At 39.7% G+C, this 24,461-nt stretch overlaps 2 protein-coding genes across 5 annotated transcripts in view; one reads left to right on the top strand and one right to left on the bottom strand.

Annotated features, from left to right (window-relative positions):
- The window catches only part of micu3a (mitochondrial calcium uptake family, member 3a), a 37,735-nt gene extending 20,040 nt beyond the window's left edge, over positions 1-17,695 (bottom strand). For all 4 annotated transcript variants that reach the window (XM_063476595.1, XM_063476598.1, XM_063476599.1 and 1 more), the window contains exons 1-5: positions 17,386-17,695; positions 10,920-11,067; positions 8,353-8,384; positions 6,083-6,161; positions 1,231-1,278 (exon numbers count right to left, since the gene is read on the bottom strand). In XM_063476595.1, the coding sequence (XP_063332665.1) occupies positions 1,231-1,278; positions 6,083-6,161; positions 8,353-8,384; positions 10,920-11,067; positions 17,386-17,646 (568 nt within the window). In that variant the 5' untranslated portion in view covers positions 17,647-17,695. The remainder of the gene's footprint in view (positions 1-1,230; positions 1,279-6,082; positions 6,162-8,352; positions 8,385-10,919; positions 11,068-17,385) is intronic.
- Positions 17,696-21,301: 3,606 nt separating this feature from the next.
- Positions 21,302-23,644, top strand: fgf20a (fibroblast growth factor 20a). The gene is made up of 3 exons (XM_063475412.1): positions 21,302-21,856; positions 22,667-22,770; positions 22,925-23,644. The coding sequence occupies exons 1-3, from the start codon at positions 21,532-21,534 to the stop codon at positions 23,168-23,170; spliced, it is 675 nt and encodes a 224-aa protein (XP_063331482.1). The 5' UTR covers positions 21,302-21,531; the 3' UTR covers positions 23,171-23,644.
- Positions 23,645-24,461: the final 817 nt, after the last annotated feature.

Raw genomic sequence — 24,461 nt, 5'->3', positions numbered from 1 at the left:
TCTATTTAAACTAGTTTCACATGCTGGTCATAGGTCTAAGAGATGAAGTAAAATGTAATTTCAATTATGTTCTTATGGTTTTTGGTTTTGGGGTGTGCACTGCCTTTCACCCTGTGGCAGCTAGGACAAACTCCAGCCCCCTACAAGCATAAACTGAGCAGTTAAGATCAAGTATGCTTATTTTTATTCACTATAACTTCATCCATCATCTATTTAGGTTGAAAATCATTAAAAGAAACAAATTTTTATTGATCCCTTATGTGTCAGTACAGCTGAGATCCATATTTGTAAAACACCCTAAAACATGCTATGCCAGTAACTGGCCCACCCCCAAGCATCAGAGCAATACAGTGTACACTCTTAAATGTCAAGAGGATGGCTGTAAATTATACACCGGGGACACCAAACAACCTCTGGCTAAGTGGACGGCGCAACACAGAAGAGCCTCGTCCTCTGGCCTTGACTCTTTAGTCCACTTAGACACAATGGTCACACTTTCAATTACAAGGACTTGCACATCCTGGACAGGGAGGAACGCTGGTATCATCAAGGAGCCAAGGAGGACATTTATGTGAAAAGGGAATGACAATGTTGGAATTGAGGAGGCCTTAGAGAAAATCTTTAACCATCTTACAGTGATGTGATCGCAGTCATTACCCAACTGTCTGTGAAGAGTGCAAGAAGCTACTGATTAACGGTCACGCCAATTTGCATATCAACCATTATGAAACTGATCTCATTGCTCATTGTTATGCAGTGGCGCTACTTTCAATCGTTATGCAGCTGGACTGTTTGTAAGGTTAGGGAGAGACTGGGTCACTTGGATGAGTGATGAAAGTCCTGAAATTGTTGCTTCCAGATGAAAAGAATAAACTTTATGGAATTTTATAGCCACTTTCTTTTTTTCTTTTATTAAAGAAATTTATCTATTACTTTTCTTCATCTTTTGAGAAGATGTTCTTGCAACTTTCCTTACGTTTACATTTTTTTCATCTTTGGTCTGTCTCTGTCTCTTTTTGTCTTGCCCCAAGGTGAAGGGGAAAACCACAGCATTTGTGAGATCAACCTTATTTAAATTTCTATATGTACTTAGCGCACTTCGCTTTGTCACGTAATTTTTCTAAAAATAAGAATATAATAATGCAAACAACAACTGGGTGAAAGAGATGTGATAAAAAGGTGCAGATGAGTTTAAGTGAAAGGAGAATGTGTGCAACTGAATTAACTCACTTGTCAAGATGCAGAGCAGGAACAGGTACTCTGTGTATGAGATGATGCCTGGTAATGAGATCAAGACAGAGAGAGTTAAGGAAGAGGTCAAATTCAACTCACACACACACACACACACATACGCAATGTTTACAGATGTTCAAAGACTGTGGGCCTCACACAAAGACATACACACTAACACACATAATCCTTCCTTTCATGGAGATAGCATCTTAAAATGTGTCTTCTCAAAGCGGAGCTGCCAGCGGCCATTTGGCCACACACCGATTCTTTTTCTACACCCCAAGTGTCCAAAGTAAAGACAAAGGCTAGTGTGTGTCTGTGTGTGTATGTGTCTTGTGTTTGGATAAGCAAGTGAAAAATGTTTCAGGAGGTGATCCTTTCTTGCCTCAGGCACATTTAGGAATCTTTGCAGCTCCATCTACGCTCTCTCTCCCTCTTTTTTCGCTTTCTGTCTGATCGTTCAGATAGTTCAGGGTGGTTTGCTTGAGTGTTACGGGAGACTGCTCCCCCATTTGTGTGTATGTATGCATGAGTGTGTGTGAGGGTGAACACGACAACAGTTAAAGTCAGTGTGAGCCTTGTGTTTTGCTGATGCTTGACTGCTTTGTGTAGAGGAGCTGGTTTGGAACTGAAGTCTTTTTCCCCCATGTAGCCTGAGCTCTGCATAGACTAGAGCATACAAAATTGAAGCTACTCAGGTTTCTATAATACAGTCTGTTGTGTGTTTACGCTCCCATGCTTTCAGTGATATACCACAGAATAAGAGGAGGGATTAATACTGATCTCAAGGTGATATTTAATCATGATGGAAAGGGCTGTAAACAGGCATTATATGTCCTCTCCAATAGTTTTAACATTAACATTATCCTCCATATGTTTGTGCCAGTGTTGAGCATAAAGCGTTCTTGGAAATGATGAAAAGATTTCAAGAAGTCACTGAAACCATAATGCTTACTGCAACATCTGAGACCTGCTGGGTGTTGAGTTTGCCTTCCTTTTCTTTTAATTGTCAGTGGGTTAAAGATGTTAAGAGTCCATTATAATCCAATAATAACAAATCTTATGGTTTGAATCAGCGCCAAGAAACTTAATTAACTAAAAAAACCCTGATATTTACCTCCAGAGAAATTTATTTAACTTTACAAGTCTATATCAATATATATGTTAATACTAAAGCACCTTCCTCTATTATGGACATCTGCTATGGACTCACTAGAATAGCATATATTAAGAAGCCCAAGAAGATCTAAATTTTGTGTTTGTTGTGCAGGTCAACTAAAGAAAAATATAAGGGTTAGTTAAGTACATGTAATGAACCATGAACCATGATGACATTACAGTAGTACTAATAAACCGTTTTAAATGGAAAACATGAAAGTGTCACATGAGTATTAACATATTAGGCGCAGGTAACAATGTTCCATGTTGCATACAGGCAATGCAAATGACTGCAATAAGTCTTTACTGCGTTAACTGTATTTCCAGTTATATTTTCACTGCAGTCTGAAATTTTGTTTTGATTTAATTATCCAATGTGTGGCACTTCACTTACTTTATCAAAGTCAGAAAGTCAAAAACCAAAAAGGCATTCCCAGTTAACACAAATGCTTTATACCGGTACTATGAAAGGAATATTTATTCAGCTGTTGTGTGTGACAGATGGAAACATGGATTAACATTGTGTTAAATCTGCGATATACATACCCAGCATGTTAGTGTATACTTACACAGTCAATTTTTCTAAAGCACAGTAATGCATTACCCATACTGTGGTACCCATAAATAACTGATAATCAATTAATCGATAATGAATTAATGTAGTGTGTTCTGACATTAACACACAGACACAGTGAACAGTTTGAGTCTTTGTCTGATTTTCAACTCTATCGAGCTCAGAAATCCAAAGACATTACAACGATTTCAACTTTCAAACGTACTGAGCCACGTACACATCACACCTGCAGGAGTTGTTCAGCCATTGAAAACCCATGTCATGAAGTTCCCTGAGAACAGCTTGTGTTCTGATGTTGATGCCAGAGGAGTTTTGGAGCTTTACACACTATGTACCTCAGCACTCAGTGACCCCCGCTATATAACTTTATGGGGTCTGCCACTTCATGGCTGAGTTTCTTTAGTTACTAAATCCCTCCACTTTAAACCACTCACAGCTGATTGTGGAAATATAGGATTTAAATTTAATGGACTGACTTGTTGCAACAGTGACATCCTCATCCTCAACTCCTTCTTTTACAAATGCATGCAAGGCCACACATTTTATACACCTGCGGGAATGGGACTGAAAGCACCTGAATTAAAAATAAAAGTAGTATGAATTTTGTGAAATCTAGGTAACATATGCAGTAGTTTTGTGACCCTTTGTAATCCAGACTGATAGATGTCAATGACTTTGTTTCTCGGCTGTTTCTTTATATCATGGCATGATGTGCTGCTTTCTGCAACACGTTCTCATCCCGATGCGTAAAATACCGACGATTGTGACAAATTGTCGGTATGGGAATGAGAGCAGGTTGGAATGAATCTATAAATGTGTTTTACGTGTGAAATGAAAATAAACCGAAAAAAGCATTACGTACGTTAAATCTGCTCACTTTCAGATCTTGAATCACTTTGGAAAACACAATGTGATGGCCACAACATGAAGCTATTTTACTGTTGAATTATCAGTCATACTTTGATGTGTTTGTATTGGAATGGACGGCTGGAGCCTCTGCTCTGAGCATCTCTTACAGCCGAGAGCTTCTATTTACTCAGGTTATCTTTGTCTAACATTTAAATTTGTTTGATGTTCTGAAATATTTAAGTATGAGGAATATGTAAAAAAAAAAACAACTTTGGAAATCAAGAATGTTTTACATGGCACTGTGTGTGAATGAAAAAATCAGTCCTGTTAAATCTTGATGGTGTGTGTGGTCTCAGTAGTGCTCCACCAGGCCTGAATGGTTAAAGTACAATAACCATAGATTACCCCGAGGTTTCTGTTTACAAACTTTCTCCTTTTCCTCTCTTACCATATTCATTTCTCTGTCTACTTTGCCTGTTTGTCTTTTATAGCCCATCTTTTACACTCGATCTGTTTCTTATATTTCTCCCACTCTCCTTTTAAATCTCCTTTTCACTCCCTGATTTGATTTTCCTACTCTATTCTTTTTTTCCCTCCATCTCTCTGATGAAAAAAGGAAGCAGACCACCCTCCCGGCTACTTGTCCCTGTAGACTAAATCAAACACACTCAAACGTTACAAGCTTAAGAATATACCTCTGTTATTATGGTAGAGGAAGCGAGGGGATGCATCACACATGGTTCGCTATATTTAGCATCACCCAGTGAGTGTATATCTGTGTATCTGTGTAATTATCACTACAGGGAATCAGTCCCAGACTGTGTTATTCCTCTGTTACATACTCCTGAGGCAAATGCTTAATTAGGGTGAGCTTTTCTCTATCTTTTAGTGTTGCATAAATTGTAGAGGAGAGGAGAGGAGAGGAGAGGAGAGGAGAGGAGAGGAGAGGAGAGGAGAGGAGAGGAGGTTGTTCAGCTGTACGGAGTAACAGCATGGCACAAACTTGGATTAGAGACCCCTACAGTGACACACAACTCACAAGTATGATTTAGTCACACACTGAGAGCTAAGCACTGGGAAATGTGCACAAAAGCACAGTTAGGTCTGTCATGGCAGTTACTGTATAATAATGTAAGAACCCTGACAGTCATGCAGGTGTATCACCTAAGAAATATAACATGATGCAAGAATACCTCTTAGATTTCTACTACCTCTGTTAGGTATTTGCGGGCTGAATGAAAAGAAAAAATACATAATAAAGATAATTAAGTTAATTGCAAGGATGCATAATTATATTAGTGATCCTAGCAACCCCCCCCCTTTGCTCCTGTCCTAAAACACAGACATATATGCTAATTTATCATGTTATTCGCTTTATCTTCATTAATATCTTTTTATGTAGTCATATGGCATAAATGGCTGTTCATAAACACCAGACAAATGAATAATAAATACTTGTATCTATTCTTCTTTGCAGGCAACATGTTTATTGTATAAGACAAAGCATTCAGTTCCAGGTACTATTAGCGTCACTGTTTAATGAGCACTTATTTACACATATGCATGGCAGCTCATTCCAGTGACCCAAAGTGTCACTGCACTAAAATTTTGATTACCAAAATGTATTTCCGAACAATGTACACATACATAATGTGCAGGTAATGTCACAATTTGTTTTGACTTTAGTTACTACACATAATATATATGACTTATAAGAGGATAAAGTATTATATTTAGCACTCAATTCATTTGAGTGTTATAAAAATTATTTCCAAAAGCTAAATAAATAATAATCGTGGTGCTCTAGGCAGTTTATAAAGTTTCATTCAGACTGATTAAGGTGACTGATTAGGAGGAGTAGGAGGAACAGACATACAGACATACAGAATGGACATTATACATATACATGGTCTTAAAATGACAGTCATCTTTTTTACAACATTAAATTCTCTGACAGTGTATCAGCAAACACTTGTTTAGTATTTTAAATAATCTTTAACAACTTGAAAGCTAAAGGAACGTAAATATTTTACAGTGTTTACTCTTCATATAAACCGAGTCCTATTTGACTGACATTCACTGACCTTGTTATTATCTGACTCTTACACTCCTACTCATGTGCTCTGATAACAATTAAAAGAGAAAACAGTGTCAATGGGTTTTGTGTACAGTGCATGTGTGTTCCTTTTTTTTATTTAGTGAAAAGGTATTTTACTCCTGTTTTGTGTGTATATGCGTGCGTGTGTGTGTGTGTGTACTCTCTCTGACCTCGTTCTCTCAGGTTGCGAAATAGTTTGGAGGATCCTCTCCACACGGGAGGAGTGTCTGATAGGATCTTCTCCAGCTCCTTACAGATACATACAAACACACAATAAAAATGTAAGATAAACTCTAAAAACACAGACCTCTAACTTCAAACTTCAACTTTTACACACGCCAATCCAGCGCAAACAGGAAAGGTTAGCATGAAGTGGAAAGAAGGAAAAAAAAACCTTGGCAGGCCAACTATTTTAGTATTATTATTAATGTGTTATTTATATGACTTGTATAGAAAGGAATGTATGCATATTTTTTTTTAATTGACACAAAGACTGCTTTTAAGACAGAAAAAATAGAAAAAAGAAAAAAAGAGTACCAAAAGTAGCCTGTGGAAGTTTTGACCATTTGTGGTGCTGTGAATTAGGGTTTGAGTGGAGTCTGCGTTTTTCTTAGATTTCACACTCCAGCAGCACAAGAATTTCCTTATGGATTCTTAAAAAGAAGGTACAACACTAAACAAGAATGTAAAAACCTCCAAAAGTTGATTCTGTTCATCTGGACGTAGCGTTTTCAGTGGGAGAAACGTTTCGTCACTCATCCAAGTTCTTCAGTCTCAGCTGACTGCAGGTTTCCCCAATCTTATAAAAAGTACATTTGCATGATGACCGAAACCAGCCCACTGAAAGAACAATGGGCTGGGAGGTCAGTTCCTTCATCTTAATTATGCAAATTCTCATGACCATTGATCAACAACCACTGATCAAAGACCACTGATCAATGGCCATGAGTACCATTCACAGAGAGTTGGGGAATGGCTGCAATCACAGCATTGTAAGATGGTGAAAGATGCACCCTTAGTCCCCTCCTCGATTCAGAGATGGTCTTTCCCTTTTCACGTAAATGGCCTCCTTGACTCCGCGCTCAAACCAGCGTTCCTCCCTGTCCAGGATGTGTACATCCTCATCATTGAAAGAGTGTCCACTGGCCTGTAGGTGTAAATAGACTGCTGAGTCCTGGCCCGACGAGGTAGCTCTTCTGAGTTGTGCCATCCGCTTCGCCAGAGGTTGTTTGGTTTTCCCAATGTATAAATCCTGGCAATCCTCCTGGCACTTAACAGCATACACTATGTTACTCTGTTTGTGTCGGGGCACCCAATCCTTGGGGTGGACCAGTTTTTGGCGCAGTGTGTTTTGGGGTTCAAAAGTCACAGAAACACGGTGTTTAGAAAAAAAAAACAGAATCAACTTTTGGAGATTTACTTACCTGGATGATTGAGCATGCATCAAAAGAATGTAAAAAGTACTCATGTCTAAAATCGCTGTTTAAATGTTCAAATCCTTTTCAAAATCTATTTTATGGACAACAATTTTTGTAAACTGTGGTCTGATTTTATGTTAGTTATGTTAGTTAAGTTATGCTTCAGAATGTAGCCATCTTGTTATTAATAAGATGCTGTATTATGGGCATGTGTAGCATCCTCAGGTTCCCTTTCAGATTTGATGGATGTTTTCAAATTTAAAAAATTAGGATCACGATAATGAAACCCTTCAACTCAAGACTTTTAAAAAGTGGCTGATTTTATATACAGTTTATATGAATAAAACTTAATGTAAACTGTGTCACAAACTGACTAGTAGGTGAGAAAGAGGGATTTCACACAAGAAGCTTACGTAGATATAAAATAATTTATTATACATAACCTAACCAAGACACATAGATTGCTAATAAGTTGATGTCAGGTGGAGTGGAAGAGAGAGACTGAGTGGTTCACCTGGGCCGGCTTTTATAGCCCGCAAGACACAGGAGACCTGCATTAACTGACGATTGTCCAGTGCCAGCCAAACAGCAAGCCATAGCTTTCATCAGTGTGGGAGGGTGTGCAACATGAAAACTGCACAGGGTACTGAGATTTCAACCAGGTGAGTACTGATGTGGCGATATCCTGTATTTTCACATTCAAAGTTTAAATAAAGCTAAAGACCCTATTTGTGCTGTATGAAATTTTCGGAGCCTCAGTATTTTGCATACAGTATTTCTTTAATGCACTTACATTTTTACATTTGGATCTTAAATTAGTAAACCTGATTATTGCTGAACTTAGAGATAATCTGCAATACATACGCATGTGGAATCATGACATTTGTATGGAGAAACTCATGACAAATACTAGGAAAATAGGTTTAAAACTTTGCAGTGTATACAGATTTAGATGTAACATGCAACAGATATCTGTCTGCAATATAGAGGAGCACGAAAAACAGTTAGAGTGTGTTTCCCACCTGTTTTGTCAGGGACCTCCAGGGCCTCTTGCCTGCCAGGGAAGCGAGACAAAAGAGAAGAGAAGAAGAAGGGAAAGAGGAGAAGAGAGTTTGGGTGGGCTCAGTCAGATAGCATCTGTGTGATCTAGAAATGGGTCTTAATGTGCCAGGTACAGTCACAACACACACACACACACACACACACACACACACACACACACACACACACACAGGCACACTCATTTTATATACACTGTCATCATCACAGGCCCATTTGTACCATCTCAAGTGCCCTGTGCTTGTCTTTGTAGTATGTGGAATGTCCCTGTAAAAGCACATACTACTTTTGTTCTGTTTTATACAACAAAGTTCATCTAATTCAACTTCAAAGGGGCCATTCGAGGATGTCAGCTGCCGAGAGGGCATGTGCGGCTGTATCGTATGTCAGCGAGCCAAGGCTAGATGTAAACACACACATACAGGTGCACAGTTTGCACGCAACGCAATTATACATCCATTAAAGAAATAAATAGCATCTTTTTGTTTGTGATAACTTCCACATGTGAAGAGATACTTAAAACAGTGGTCATACAGGAACATTTTAAGGTGATTCTCCAGATTAGATATTTGCAGGGTAAGAGAAAGGGTACATGAGACCAAATGGAATGTGTGTGTCTGACTAACATTAACCACAGACTAAACAATAGCTTTAAAGCCACCTGCTTTGAAGAAGCCAGCCAGGGCTAATCTGTTACGAATGACAGTGGGCCGACAGAAATTGCAAAGATGTGTTTTAAAACCATATTTTTAAAGATTTTAAGAGATGGCAAAAAATCGTATACCTGGCACTGAAATACATAGTTTAAAATACACATGAATATTAACAAAATAGCCACTTCACATGGTTATCAAAGTAAAGTAATACAAATATTAAACCTGAAATTGTAATATTTAAAATCAACTACAAAACAGGGATCAGTAAACATGAGGTACTCACTGTCAATTAAATTATAAAAACAAAGGGTTTAAAAAACAACAACAAAAAGCTGAAGTATCCAATCAAATCTTGCTTAAATTTAAATTTAATTTATACCTTAAATTCTTGAAGTATAAATTAGCTTTGCCCCGTCCTACACTATAGACTTCCTATCATTTTATGTTTCTCCATGAATCCCAAGAACCTTTGAGGCTGCTATTTTACCTTATCAAACACTATGTGTACTTAAGAGCCATTTGAAGACCTGAAACGATTTATAAGGCAGTCATTTGTCTTACTTTTCATATTTACAACTTCTCATTGAAGAGAGAGAGGCGCTGCCATCTAGGTTTGCATAGAGTAGCTGCATAAGACTTTAGACCCAGCTGGCATGTTCATTCATTAAAAATGAATGATTAATTTAATCGACTTGTACTTCTAGCGCCGATTAGCAAGAGCAGCAACATTAAAGTAAATTAATCATGTGCATAACTAAATTAAAATGTTTCAAAATATGACAGAAAGCCTCTTTAGATGTCAGTGTTAGCTATTACAAAAAGGTGGAACACTGCTTTTAAATAGCAGACCTACTGATTGGTGGATAACTTTTAGTGAAAATTCAAACTCAGCTGTTCAATCTAACCTTTAACTGACAACTCTTTAAGTCTGTCTGTTGTAGATTTTCTTTAAAACATTTAATTATCCTTGCAGCTGAATTGCAAAGCACTTCGAGTTGTATTTATATAAATAAAAGTTTTTAATGGCAAAAGAAGCATAGAAGTTTACAGTGGTGACTGATTTTAGCATTTTTTTCTGCATATTTCCATTTTTATTTTTAGCACTGACAGAACTAATTTATTTGTGGACAACCAGCTAGCCCTGCCCCCTTCCTGTGTTTTCCCTACGGGAAGACTCACTGGCCAGCTTGTTTGCTCAGTCTCGGCCGTGGTTGGACAGATTCCAACTCCACCATTTTGGACTGCATGAGTAGACCTTGTTTTGCACCAGAGATCTGGAAGCCACCCTAACCTGCACCAGGTGGACAAATGGTTCATGTGCCACTATGCAGAGTTCACTGAGACTGCAGAGCAGAACCAGGTCTACCAGCTACAGTCCAAGACCATGGTGGAGTTAATAATATTCAACAATAGGATGAGAGACTCTGTGAAGATACAGCTGATGATATAGTTTGGTTATGTGTTCCATAGAAATAGCCAGCACAACGATGGTTTAGTGGTTACCACTGCTGCCTCAGGACAACTTCATGCTTAACACCCCTGTAAAAGATATTCTCAAGACATTCAGTTCTTGGTTAAATAAACTTCCCTCCTCGGATCTTGGTTGAGGAGGAGAGAAATTTATAAACTGCATTTTCTCGTAGTTCCCCTGTGAAAGCAATCGGGCCTTCTTTTGCAGTGCTGAGATATATACACGTCCCATCAAAAGCAGAATATAAATTTGTGTTAAATGATTGATTTAAATGAAGCAGTCAAGTACTCTGGGTACATGTCATATATGCAGATTAAGCAGATAAAATAAGCCCCAAATATTTTTGTCTTAAGGAGACACAATTTTGAGAACAACTGAAAACAAGCTATTTTTTCATACGTACTTCTCGGTTCACTCATGGTAACCGACTCGATGAAGTTTTGTGGGGTCATGTACAGCTGTCCTTCATACTCCACTGAGCTGAACAAGCGGAAACGATGTTCATGGGAAGACATGTACACATCTCCATCCTCAAAGTCAAATGGACGTGCCTGCAGAGAAAACCCATAATAAAGAAAAGAAAAACAACAAAACAAAGTATATGCATTCCACTTATACTGTTAAATAATTATCCTAATTCTCATATTAAGTGATTAAAATCAGGGATAAGCAATTAATGTTCTACTTGTGTCACAGTGGACATAATGTGAATGCGACCTGTGACAGATTTCTGTGCACACAAAGCTGTGTGCACCTCTTCACGGCATTTCAATTTCTATAATGAGGAGACTCATCTATTCTTGGCATCAACTCTCTCCATTTAGCTCCCTGTGGTTATAAATAGAGCAAGCACCGCTGGCACAGTGCAGTAACGGGAAAATGGGCACACATGCACAAAAATACTTTGTCACTACTTTCTACTTGATTAGCATCTGTCTCTCACTCTCTCTCTCTCTGCAAGCAGCCAGTGCTTCAACTTGATTAGCTGCAGAGTAGGAGAGCTTCTACACCAACCGACTGTACCGCGTGAAGCTGTATAATTAACAGAGCGGCTTCCAAATTTAAACCTGTTTAGCTGCAGGCCCCAGCACACAGTGGTTTCGGTTCAGCTCAGCTAACATGCTAATGAGCATACAGATTCATTCATAAAGCTTTGATGATGCTTGCACCAAGGGGGTTTTTGAAAGCGTGAATTGGAGATCAGTGCTTGGCTTCATGGGAATGCACCCCACTCAAAAGTAAGAGCATAGGCACCCATGGCTTTAACTCTCACTAATGAATGAAGTTTAGAAAGTTTTGCAAAGGCAGCTAGGTTCACATGCCATGCTGCACAACATGAAAAAGAAATGTAAGAAAAACCAATTAAATTGCAGAGATTAGAAAGTAGATTCAGTGTGGCTCACTGCTTTGTGTCTTGACTACAACTAAAACTTTCTGTTGTCTTTTCACAACTGCTCAGCAGATGCTCCAGGTGTTTTCCCCTCGGGCAACGTTGTGTGTTCCCTTCACAGCTGCAGCTCTGTAACCCTTCTGCTCAGTTTCACGCTTAAAACTGTCACTGTCTGCTAAACTTTTGAATGAATAATGATGATATTTTATCCCAAAATCCCAGTATCAGTTCTGCTTATAGGTGTGATTCTTCATCAGTTGACTTATTGATCCATGAACATTTTTTGGAACGAAAAAAGTGGCTTTTGCAGGTCAACAACTATTTTGTTCTCTCTGAGTCTAAACACAGTAAAGCAACAATACAAATGAAAGCATAGGACGGTTTGCACATGTGGAAAAGTGCCACTACCATTATTATTTTAATGTCACTATTCTGCACCATTCTGTCATTTACAGTACCATTTAGGGTACATAAACCCTTTTATATATGAGGTGTATTACCACTCCAGGTTGCTGGGCTCCCTCCCATGTGTGGTTAACTATTAGTGTGTGCTGCTCTGCTTTGGTGCCTGAACCTGTTCTTTGTCGTCCAATTGCCATCTGTGACTGGTCCATCCCAGTCTCCAGCTACAACCACAACATGGCTGATTATGGCAACTGTTTCACAAGTCAAAGCTTGTAATTTGTAGCAGCTGTGATTTCAAGTGAGCAGTCTGACCTGTGCCTCTTTCTGGTTTGTTCTTAAATTTCAGGTTACTTCTTGTCTTTTACTTTTGTAAAAGATAGACTGTATCTCAACAGGCTTTGTGTACCCTTGGATGGTTATGTACTTGCTTGGAATTTTGGGGTCTATATTTGTTTGTTTTTCTCCATCTGAGACACCTTCAAGGCACTTACAGCCAGGCAGGAATAATTCACACTGTAACACACTACACTGGTAGGAGCTTCTTCTGTCAGATACAATGGTCATAGGTGTGCAGCTTCCTTTTCTAGTTTATATTTTTGATAGGACGGTTTTAATTTCTTTCTTACGACCTAGAAAACTCAGGCTTAGCATTTAAACTTTTGCTAGAAGTCATTTTTTGTATTAATTGGTTATTTTAAATAGACATTGGTTTTGTAAAGGGGTAATCCACCAGTTTTACACGTATTAACTTTGTCTGCAGGTATACTTCTTCATATGTTAAAAAATACTATCTCAAACATTCTTTGATAAACCCTCTATGCCACCAGTGAACTCACCCTTACACTTCTGAACCCTTTAAGAGCCAAATGATCTTGTGAACTTATCTCCCATACCCATTCAGCACAAGTCTCAACTGCCCCATATTTTTCTCTGCCTCTGTGGCTTTCTTTTACCAGAATAGCTGCAGTGTTGTTCAGTCACTACAGATGAGTCATCCAACTTTTTGAGGCCAATTATTCAGATTCCATTTCCTTCCCCAGTAAAGTAAAATTTATGTCTGCATCTTCTAAACTGCCCCCCTTCCCCACCCCACCCCCACACCCCCAACTCCCAAAACACTAAAAAAAGCTGCGTTTTCGTCTGAAAACGCTCCGCGTCCACACTAGCGTTTTCAGCGGTTTTCACAGAGTTGTGCGTCCACATTGAAACGACCGAAAACACTTACGTCCCAGTACTGAGCATGCGTGAAGCGCAAGAAGATTCGGCCTGCCTCATTTCTGTCAGCCGTTTATTTACTTTGTTGAAACGTCACGGCAAAAGGTTGAGGAAAAGCAACGAGTTTTTTAAATGGACTAACAATGAGGTGAAGTTGTTGCTGCGAGTAACACAAAAGTACAAAGTTGCAAAAGCGAGTGAGAATTAAATAATTTGAAGAAAAGCTATCTGGAGCATGTACAAACTGATATTAATCTTTAATAGGGCTGTCAAAATTGAGAGCAAACAAAACAACTGCTGTATAATTCCCTTAATTGGTCACATGACTGCATCATATAACTAAAATGCGTCACCGTTTTAGAAAGTCTCCGGCGTTTTCACAGTCCACACTGCGACGCAAACGCACCGTCTTCAAATGTATTCGTTTTCGAGAACGTTTTCAAAATGCTGCATTTTTCCTTGGGGAAAACGCCGTCTCAGTGTGGACGGGAGGCCAAAACGGAGAGAAAATGATGCGTTTTCAAACGAAAACGCATTAGTGTGGACGTAGCCTAAAGAAGCAACATTGCTGGCTGAGAAGACATAATTGTACATTTGGAATCTGGATAGATATGCAAATGGTGCCACTGAGCTACTGTCCACTTCAGTGAGCTACTAAATGCAGTTTGTATCTATAGCCAATTATGTGCAAAAGTCTTAAGCCACCCCCATTTCTTTATATTTTGCTTCCAACGAGCCAGGCTTTCCTTTATTTATTTTTTTAAATGTTTGTGAGCAGTACTTCTCCAGAATTTCTGAAGGTCTTTCAATGCTTTTCTTTGCTTTTTCACTCTGCTTTTAAATTAATTTTCAGTCCAGGCCTTCTACCTGACCATTTTCAAAGATTTTTTTTTGTTGTTGCATTAGAAGAGCACCTAACTTAAGGGATAAACCAGTATTGTGTTTGCACACAACAGACAACTTAGCAAAGAACCAATTTGTAGGGAAATTTAATAGTTCCAATGATTCATTGAAACATGCTAACATGGAAGCGTGGGATATAAGGCAAAAACAGAGTTTGTACATTCTCATAAGCTGGAAAGGCAATACTCTCTTAGGCAAGCTTTCTGAGGGACATTTGAAAGCTTTTTTGGATATTGGTGGCTCCACTGCATTGATAATATTCAGGTCTGGACTCTGGGGAGGCCAATCCATGACTGATGGTGTTTTACTGTGTGTTTTTCTATCAAGGTATGCTTCACTGGATTCGCAGTGCATTTGTGATCATTGTCATGATGAATAAATGAAGCCATTGCCATTCAAATGCTTTCCAGATGATTTTAATACCTCACCGTTTTCTCCTTGTTTCTCTTCCTTAAGAATGGCTTCTTGACAGCCACCCTTCCATTAAGACCATTTCTAATGGGGCTTTGGCAAGCAGTAGACAGATTATCGAGATACTAGATGCATCTCTCAGGTCTTGTGTCGGGTCTTTGGAAATGTTTTAATGTATGATTTTTTAATAAATATCAAATATTGTTCAACTTTTGTTGATAGTTTTTTTAGGCCTGCCAAGGATGCACTGCATAAATAGTGAGATATGCCTAGTTTTCTGCTAACAGGTCTTTGAGAATCACCTTTTGGTGCAAAAGTATAATTTTATGCCTGTCATACTTTGTTATCGTTGGTGCTTTTTAATACTTTCAATGAAAGGAATTGCAACAAGCTATGTGTTTTTACGGCAGGTTCCTAGTAACAATAAGACTAAAAATACAATTTAAAATAGGTCTATGCTAATTTGCCTGTTATGTGTGGACACAACATTAGTACACCCCTTGATTTAGGTCCTCTTTTTATGCTTGAAATAATTATATCCTAATTCTGAAAATGATCAAGTAGAAGGCCTGGACTGAAAATGAGTGAAAAAGTAGCCAATGTCCAAAGAAAAACTTTGAAAGCCTTAAGAAGTATTTTTCATGCTCAGTATTGCTTTTTGACTTCTGAAGCATGGCTAAAAGTCTTGATCATTAACTATGCAACAATTGCTAAACAAATGTAGATGATTTTGCCTGGCTAAAAATGGACTTTAAACAAAACTGTTCCACATATCTTAAGGCAAGGAGTCTCTGTTATCTTACTTAACAGACATCCAAGGATATCATTTCAGCCCATTTGGAAAAAAAAAATATTTTATGTTCAGATAAACGAAATCCTGATTAGAAAAAATTCTCAAAACATTACTCTTATTAAAATCACCACCACAAAGTGTCATTTGAAGCATTGCATTCAATCCACGCTGTAGTGGGTGACCTGTTTGTGTGCATGTATGGTTGTGTAATGGTGTATCTGTGCTGTTCTACCCTCACATTATAAAATTTGAGAAAAAGGAGAAACAAACACCTTTAGCTGAAACACTAGCAGAATATTAGCTATTTTATTAGCATAATGAAAAAGCTAATGAAAAATACAACATAACATATTTCTTTCATTATACTGTGGTTATGCTGCATATTGTTTCCAAATAGACACATAGACACACTATCACATTTGCTGAAGTTTGCATTTCTCCAATGTGTAGTTACATTTCTGGGAAGGTGCATATACATTATGGTTTATAGATTTAGATTAGATTTAATGTAGTACTGTAATGAAGGAGGCAGAGGTTTGTTAACACTGTCTCACTAGCAAGAAAATCCTAGGTTCAAACCCAGCCTATGGGCCTTTCTGTGTGGAGTTTGCAAGTCTAAAGTCATGCTTGGGATTAACTGGTTATTCTAAACTGACCACCTGAATGCGGCTGTGAATAGTTGTCTGGCTCTCTGTGTTCGCCCTGCAAAAACAACCTATCCAGGGTGTACCCCACCTCTCAATATATGACAACTGGGATAGGCTCCAGCCCCCTCACGAACCTGAACTGGTCAATCAAAAGAAAATGGATAGATGAGTGGATGGAAGGACCGTAATTAAGCATGGCAAGGAAATCCATTTAAAACAACTACATGTTTTAATAACATGTTGATATCTTGGCCAGCTTATATACAACAAATTGTATATTGCCTTATCTATATCGTGGGTCATCCTAGCATAACTGATTCTTTATGTATACATGAGTCATTTCAAGTTGTACTTCCTACACCTTTGTTTCAGATTGAAATTACTGATATCATATGGATCATGGTTATTAATACTAATATCATAAATGAGTTATTATAGTGCTTTACATTTGAGTGAATCAACAATTATACTCAATACTATAATATATATTTTTTGTAATGGGCAATGATTTACAGAAATAATTTTAACTTTTAGAACTTTGGATTATAGTATGGTGGGGGTTTTAAAATGTTTTTATTGTATCAAACCTTTAATGTATGACTTTATTATTTTCATGGAAATCTCTGAGAACTTCTGTCTGCCTGACCTGCCTCTGCACAACGCTGTCTGATTGACATCTCGAGCCTGCTGTCATTTCAGCACCAGCTCGAGCGGAGAGCGCCCTTCTTGCATCTGCGCGCGCACATCGCCCAACAGCCAAGCAGTGAGCAAACTGTTTCCACTGAGCGTCCTAGGAATGAGTGACACACTTTATCCACCGCAGAAAAAAATTTCTATAAAAAACAAGCTCACCATGACTACAGAAAGAAAAGTGGGCCTGTCTGACTGGGCCTGTGTGTCTAATCTTAGCGGAAGGAAATGTGGAAATACCCAGCGCTCTTTGCCTTCTCTCCCTCTTCTCTCGACTATGTCCTTCCACAGTCTTGAGCACTGAGGCCGTGTGTCAGCAGTTACACATTTTCGACCAACAATCAACCACCTCGTTGTGTGTCACGACAGCTTCGGTTTTGTCATTATCTGCAGCAGCTCAGTTTGTGCCACCTACCTTCTCTTTGGCTTCAACAGTCGGGATGGACGGGAGCAAACCGTTGATGCTGTGCCTCTTTATCCTCTTCCTGCCTCCGCCGCTTATTAAACCGTTGTAGAAGTAAAGTACGGCGCCACCCGTTGCAACGCAAACCCCGGCTGCCAGACACCTCCAGGTCCTTCTTCCATTGGCCGTCTGCCCACCGACCAGCTCGTTTCGTGTCGCCGACCAGAGGTTGAGCTTGCCGGCCAGTGCTGCCACTCTGCGGAAAGCAGCCATTGCTGCCGTGGTAGTAGCTTCTGCTTGGCTGCTGTGATTGTAACTTTGAGGGCAGCTCAAAAGTATCGCGTTTCCCTGATTTCATCGCGAGATTTACGGCCTTTCTGTTCTTGGCATGACAGAGAAATCCCGCACAGCGCGGAGGATTTGATGCTTCGCTGAGTGATTAATCTTAACCAAGGTCAATTATAAACACACAGAGATAAACTATTATGAGGCTAAACTCAAGCTTATCCAGTTCGCATAAAAGAGGCCATATTAACAGCCTACACCAAAATCAAAAATACTGAATATTAAATTAAAAATGCATGTGAAATATAGTGAAATATATATAGACAGCTTTATTTTCTAAACGGATTAGTGCATCTGAGAAGTGGCATTGAATAAAGTAAAACATATATAAGTTTTCTCATTTAGAAGTTAGGCCTGCAATAACCTAATAGAAGTAAATAACGACTACTCTGAAGTATTTTAAAAATGTGCAAAGATGGTTGTACTACTTCATAAGGTACTGGCAGCTGGCAGACTAACTGTGACACACATGGAAAGAATAAGGACTCCATATTCCACGGTATCATCTTAAGTATCTTGGCAGGTGAGCATGGGTACATCTTCAAATAAATTAAAGAGATTGTAATTTTTTTGGTGGTGGTGGTGGTGGTGGGGGGTGTCTCTAAATGAGTAATGATATCATTGATATCGATATTTGTCAGTATTCACGAAGGGTCAATGTAGTGTCGAATTTCCAGTTGTAAGTGATGGATCAAAGGAGCCAAAAGAGCAGATATCAAACAAATATCAAAGATGAACTCTTCATTTAAGTCCTCACATGTAGGGCTAATGTTAACCTGATGGGGCTTTTCTGATGACTTTGATGCCGAAACAATAAAGGGAAGAAGTCTAATAGATGGCCTGTCACCTGTTCACACATGAAGCTCAGTGGATCACTTGGCCCATAAGCTGAAAACAGATCAAACAATGTCTAAAACCTCTTGATAGAAATGAACCATTTAAAAGACTGAGTATTGATATTAAACACTTCAATTATTGCTTTGATTTCTATTTTCTTCACAACCCAAACTTCATTAATGTATCATGGTGATTAATCCTAATTAAGTTTCCTGGTTTACTGGTTGCATTTTTTTTTTATGAAACTGCAATTTGAAATTTTTAATCTATCTATACACGAAAGATTGCAGAAATATGATTTTCTTTTTTTCTGCATTTTCTGACTGACCTATGAAGATTAAAATATGATGAAATTAAAGTCTGCACTTTCATGGGGCCCTCTGAATCTTGCCCTGGGTTCGCTAGACCCTAGTTTGGAGACCACTTGCATTAATAACCTCTAGGCTACTTATTCAGTTATTCCATTATCCAGGCATTCGATTAGGTTGTGATTTCTTTGTGTGTATTGTGTGTGTGGGTGGGTGAGGGGTTAGAGGTGGGGGTATAACCCTAGGGACCTCCTCCTCATCATCGTCACCCTCCTCCTCCATGACAGCTATGTTCCTATATGCTTGGCTTCCCTCTATGTCCCACTTGCAGCATTGTAAAAGAAAACCTACGCTGGAGCGAATCATGTGGTCCTGGGAACTGATCACTTGCGCCTTGTGTGAACAGTTCCCAGGACGATGTGGCGTAGTAGTTGACGTCTTCACTGAGGCCAAATCGATATCCAATACTGGACCAGATCGGCCTGAGGCGATTACGATTGATCCTGTCGCCCTTTAAAAAAGTTCTTTTTGTGCTGGTCATAAATACTAATGAACCGAGGGAAAGAGGGAGAAGGACACGCGCCACACACATAGATGCCCTCTAACTTGTCTGTCACACACACGTGTGCAAAGCCAATGCAGAAAACTGGCGTTATAAGAAACATTTTGTACTTAATAAGTATGTCAGGTCCTGCAGCGTGACAAGTAGACCCGTGTTATTGGTATGGGTATATGACTTTTTGTCATGCTGCAGGACCTGACATGAGTACAAAATGACCCGAGTATGGCACAGCAACACCTCTGGACCTTCAACTCATTTATCAACGGGACTCCCAGGGGAAGGGGAGACAGTGTGAGCGCGTGCGTTTGTGTGCACGACCATGTGTCTGTATTGCTGCCCCAATCAATGCCATGATCTGGAACATAAGACCATGCTTCGTGCCCTTGGTTTAAATAAAATCACAGTCTGTATTAGAGGCTAAATAGTGCTGAGCATTTCAGAGCTAAATAAATGACGTCGCACCATAAAAATTAAGAAAGGACTGTTTAGCCGGTGTTTCGAAAAAGCGTCTTTTTGGAATCTGGCAATCCACAGGCTTTTATTACCAAACCGCCATGATCACGGTCAACTTCAGTAGTAGACTGATATTTTACATTAATGTGATATACTCAGTATAAAGTTTCCCAAACTTATAACCACTGGAGCGTGTTCATTGTTATGATCACTAAAAATATTTGTTTCCACAACAAACTCCGTTTTTTTTCTCTCAAAATAGCACTTATTTTACACACACCCCCCCCCCCCCCCTCCCAAAGTCCTTCAGTGTCAAGTGTCGGGGTATTTTCTAAGCGTGTGGTTCAAACAGGTATATTCCCGTCTTCTGGTTGTTATTGCCTGATCCCCTTACAAGATCCCTGCGCTTTGAAGCCTCTGTTTCTTTGATTCGTCTCGTAAGACCACAATTAAGGGTATATATGAGCTCCAGTGTTGTTCAAAGCATCGTGGAAAGATCAATGAAAGGATTGACAGTCAAGTGATGTCGTTTGCACAGGTGTGTGTGGGTGCATGTGTACGGCTGTGTGTGTCTGTGTGTGCGGGTGCTGTAAATGTGCGGCTGGGTTACATAAAACAGGAGCAATAAATCAACAGTCGAGTGCGAAAATTACGCAAATGGGGGCTTTCCTCGCCCCTCTTTCTCTCTGCACCTGAGCCATTTCGAAATGGGGGCACTGAGATGTAAAGCATTTAAGATAATGGAAACATCACTTTCATGCCTGTTTGACATGCACACGCTGCTTCTTTCTCTCCACGACTATTTCACACCCAAGTTGTTGCAGAGACGCGCGCTCCGCTGCAACTCTTATAAACACCTGTACAGTTTAATCTGTTTAATCTGCTGCTGAACTGTCCACGAGCAAAATGACATTTTGTCCGTTTGTGAGTCAGGGAAAAATTCGTGTAGCTTGAGGGGAAGTAAGGGAAAATACGCCTGTCATGCTAATTTTTATTAGTGGTTATCAATTTTCCTCTCACGTGCCCCTGCGCTAAGACTGAACATCAAAGGTGAGACGGGAGAATAACGAGAACAAATATTAGCCATAAAGAGAGGGGATCGGGCCATATTTGCATAAAAGGCAACCTGGGGTGAATAGGAGGCAGTGCGCTATAAATGTGGAGTGGTTTGCACTGGTTTCACTGCGCTACACACTGCTGCTGGGGGAGGTATCACTTGAGAGAAGAAATAAAAGGCTGAAGTGAATTTAGCGAGAGAGAGCGCGAGAGCAAGAGAGGGGGGTGAGAAAGAGAGCGAGAGAGAGAGGAAAACCCTGGTGCGCACCGGAGCAAAGGGGGAGTATCCCGAGTTGAAGAGGAGAGAATAGAAGAGAGGAAAGAAGGATAAATAGCAGAAGAGAGGAGACGGGGGACACACGCTGCAGCAAGCGGGGATGCGTACGCATCCAACATCAAGATAACGCAGGAGTTTAATCTCAATTAGATGCCAGTCTGATCACACGGATTTTCTCTGCACGCACGGTCAACTTTTTCCCTTTCTTCGCCTTTCGGCTTGACCTTCGCTCACTTGCTCATATAAAGGCTCTCTACCCATCACTTGGAACTCGACTTGGAGCTCCTACACTGCAAACAGGATCTGGTGTGTCATCTGTGATGGGGGCAGCGGCCGAGGTTGGGAGCTTCGCCAACGGATTTTTGGACAGCTTTGGTGCCGCTCCGGCTCCCGTTGGCTCTCAGTTTATTCTCACCCCTGCCGGGGCGGTGGACTACAATTCGGCGACCGGATTGATAATGGGGGGACAGGGACAACAGCAAGAGCACCTAATGTCTGCGGAGAGGCTGTCCCGGAGCCTGGCGGACCTCAGCCATCTGAAGGGGATTCTGAGGCGGAGGCAGCTGTACTGCAGGACCGGGTTCCACCTGGAGATTCATCCTGATGGCACCGTGCAGGGCACCAGGAAAGACCACAGCAGATTCGGTACAGAGCCTGTGAATTCTGGCAGCACAAGTAGTAGTAAGAGCATAGAAAAGCTATTTTGAATTTTCAGACTGATTGACACACTGTCAGGTATCTTTGTGGTGGAGACGCTGACAGACTCGCATACAAACAGAATCTAAACAGGGGAGGAAATAGTGATAATCAGCATACAGCAGCGAATAGCTTACTGGATTATATACCAAATGATATATAAAATAGAGGTGGCCATGAGTTATAACAGAGGAGTTATAACTCATACGGCAAAATAGCTGCATCACTCCTACAGTCACAGCCGTCATGACTTGAAATACCCATGCCAATACAGGCTGCTGTGATCAAACGCTAATCATGAATGCAGCCCCTATTTCCAGGTGGAACAACATTTGAGATATTTTATGTTTGCACATTTCTACCACGTTTCCTCTTTCAGATTAGATTGGACGCTTTTACAAACTTATCTCCAGCTATCAAGATAAAAAGCTGCAGGTTGCGGCACATCAAAAGTAGATTATTTATCGTTGCAAGGTTGTAGCGCCTCTGGTACTTGATTCATTTCATTTGAGATTTGGTTGTAACCTCATGCCAGAAACCACTCTAACCTAACTTGTCAGAGGCATTTGATGGACATACTCTACGAATTTGTATGGAGAACAGACACAATTTAGTAAACTGAAATGTTATCAGCAAGACTAGTGCTCTATTATACCAAATATGAATTGCTATTTAATATTTCCATGTTGTCAGATATGCTAATGATTGCTTAATTAATTAATGATTGATTAATTAACGTAATGTAATGTGTGTTTGCAGGTATACTGGAATTCATCAGTTTAGCTGTGGGACTCGTCAGCATCAAAGGGTTGGACAGTGGCCTTTACCTTGCCATGAACAGCAAGGGAGAATTGTACGGCTCTGTAAGTATACACCTTTGAACAGATGCATATTGGCACAAACACAGATTTCAGACTACACTATTTTTTTTTTTTTTTTGAAGAATGATGTCCACAGCCAGTAGGTGGCACATTTTGCACCCTAAAACTCATCCTTTGTTGTCCTCTCTTTCTGCAGGAGAAGCTGTCAGCAGAATGTGTTTTCAAAGAGCAATTTGAAGAAAACTGGTACAACACCTACTCCTCTAACATCTATCGGCATGGAGAGAAAGGTTCATTTTATTTTGTTGCTTTGAACAAAGATGGGACGTCCCGTGATGGAACAAGATCAAGGAGGCATCAGAGGTTCACTCACTTCCTACCAAGACCTGTAGATCCAGAAAGAGTTCCAGAGCTGTACAGAGACATACTGGGTCAGAGCTGAGGCAGAATGAATTAGCTGGTGAAAAGCAAGGTTAAAAGCAGAAGTGCACCCGAAGTCATCCCCTTAAGGGAAATGGATGATCTTGTTTATGTGGACAAAATAGGATCGTAAAAGTGCACCAGATCAACACTCCCCACTGCTGGCATGGAGGAAGGAAAGAAAACCCGACTGGCTGGGGAGTGTGACTGAACAGCATCAGGGATCTTCTGTGGAACCTGTGAAGAGCCCCATGACAGAGACTACTGGGGCTCCACATATTTTCACCTTATCAGCCTATGCAAAAGCCCTGGTGGCCAAACGGATGATCTTTAAATTTTATTAAGTTTCACTAATGAAATCCAACTATCTGCTTGCCCAGACTGCATGTTCAAAAGGACAAAGGTGTGAACTTGATAGCTGAGATTAACCACTGGCTGCTAGTAACCTTTTACTGCTGTGTCTTGTCAATTTTGATGTTTTGAGTCGACCTTTTATTCCAACATTACTGTGGCTGCTAAGTAAACAAATAAGTTACATGCAAAATCCACTATACAGTGTGGCTGGTTTACATAAAAAAAAAAGTTCATGCACTGGAAAGCAGCCACATTTGTTCTGCAAAACGGGTTTAGAGCTGGGATAATCACATGTACTGAAATGACTGTTGTGATGGCATGGGTGAAGTACCCTTTGAAATCAATCCAGACTATGATTTTTCTGCAAAATGCATGAGGAGGAAGAGAAGAATAACAGTGTCCTGATGTGGGATGGTGTGTTTTGTAATGGAGCTCTTATGGAAGCCAGTGAAGGAATTCCGACTGCTGTCAAACAATGGATGGGACTGACAAAGACACCTTACAGACATTTTGAAATCTTTATTCTTATTTATGAGTTTTCCTTTCCAAGGACATACAGTATATTTATTTCATATATTTATTTATTTTGAGACTATATTTTTACAGCTATGAGATAAAATAAAATAAAAACATCCAGAATATGCACGAGATTTTTCTTATTTATTTTATCATCATAGTATAAACTGTTGTTTTGTGGTCATTGAAGGAGGACTTTTCATAGTTTTTGAGACTTTGTGTTCTGCATATTGGCGCTATGACTTCTTAAACTGCAGTATCGATCATATCAGTCTTTCCAATCTTTCCAGTGCTTTGTCTGTTTGAGCCAATGTGGTTAACATAATCTGCATGTTGGCAATGATATTAAAAACGTTGACTTCTTTATGACTAGTACAACATTTATCTGGAGAACTTGCCTGGAACAACCAATCACTAACCTTAAAAATAGACATCCATAAGAA

This window comes from Pelmatolapia mariae, linkage group LG6 (assembly GCF_036321145.2).
Source record: "Pelmatolapia mariae isolate MD_Pm_ZW linkage group LG6, Pm_UMD_F_2, whole genome shotgun sequence".
Lineage (NCBI taxonomy): Eukaryota > Metazoa > Chordata > Actinopteri > Cichliformes > Cichlidae > Pelmatolapia > Pelmatolapia mariae.
The sequence above is the reverse complement of the archived record's forward strand: the minus strand, read 5'-3'. Positions and strand labels throughout refer to the sequence as shown.

Excerpts from the sequence above, each read along its gene's own strand:
- fgf20a (XM_063475412.1), top strand. The coding sequence starts at position 21,532 with ATGGGGGCAGCGGCCGAGGTTGGGAGCTTCGCCAACGGATTTTTGGAC. Across the intron at positions 21,857-22,666 it reads GAAAGACCACAGCAGATTCG|GTATACTGGAATTCATCAGT; the intron begins GTACAGAGCCTG and ends GTGTGTTTGCAG. Across the intron at positions 22,771-22,924 it reads AGGGAGAATTGTACGGCTCT|GAGAAGCTGTCAGCAGAATG; the intron begins GTAAGTATACAC and ends CTCTTTCTGCAG.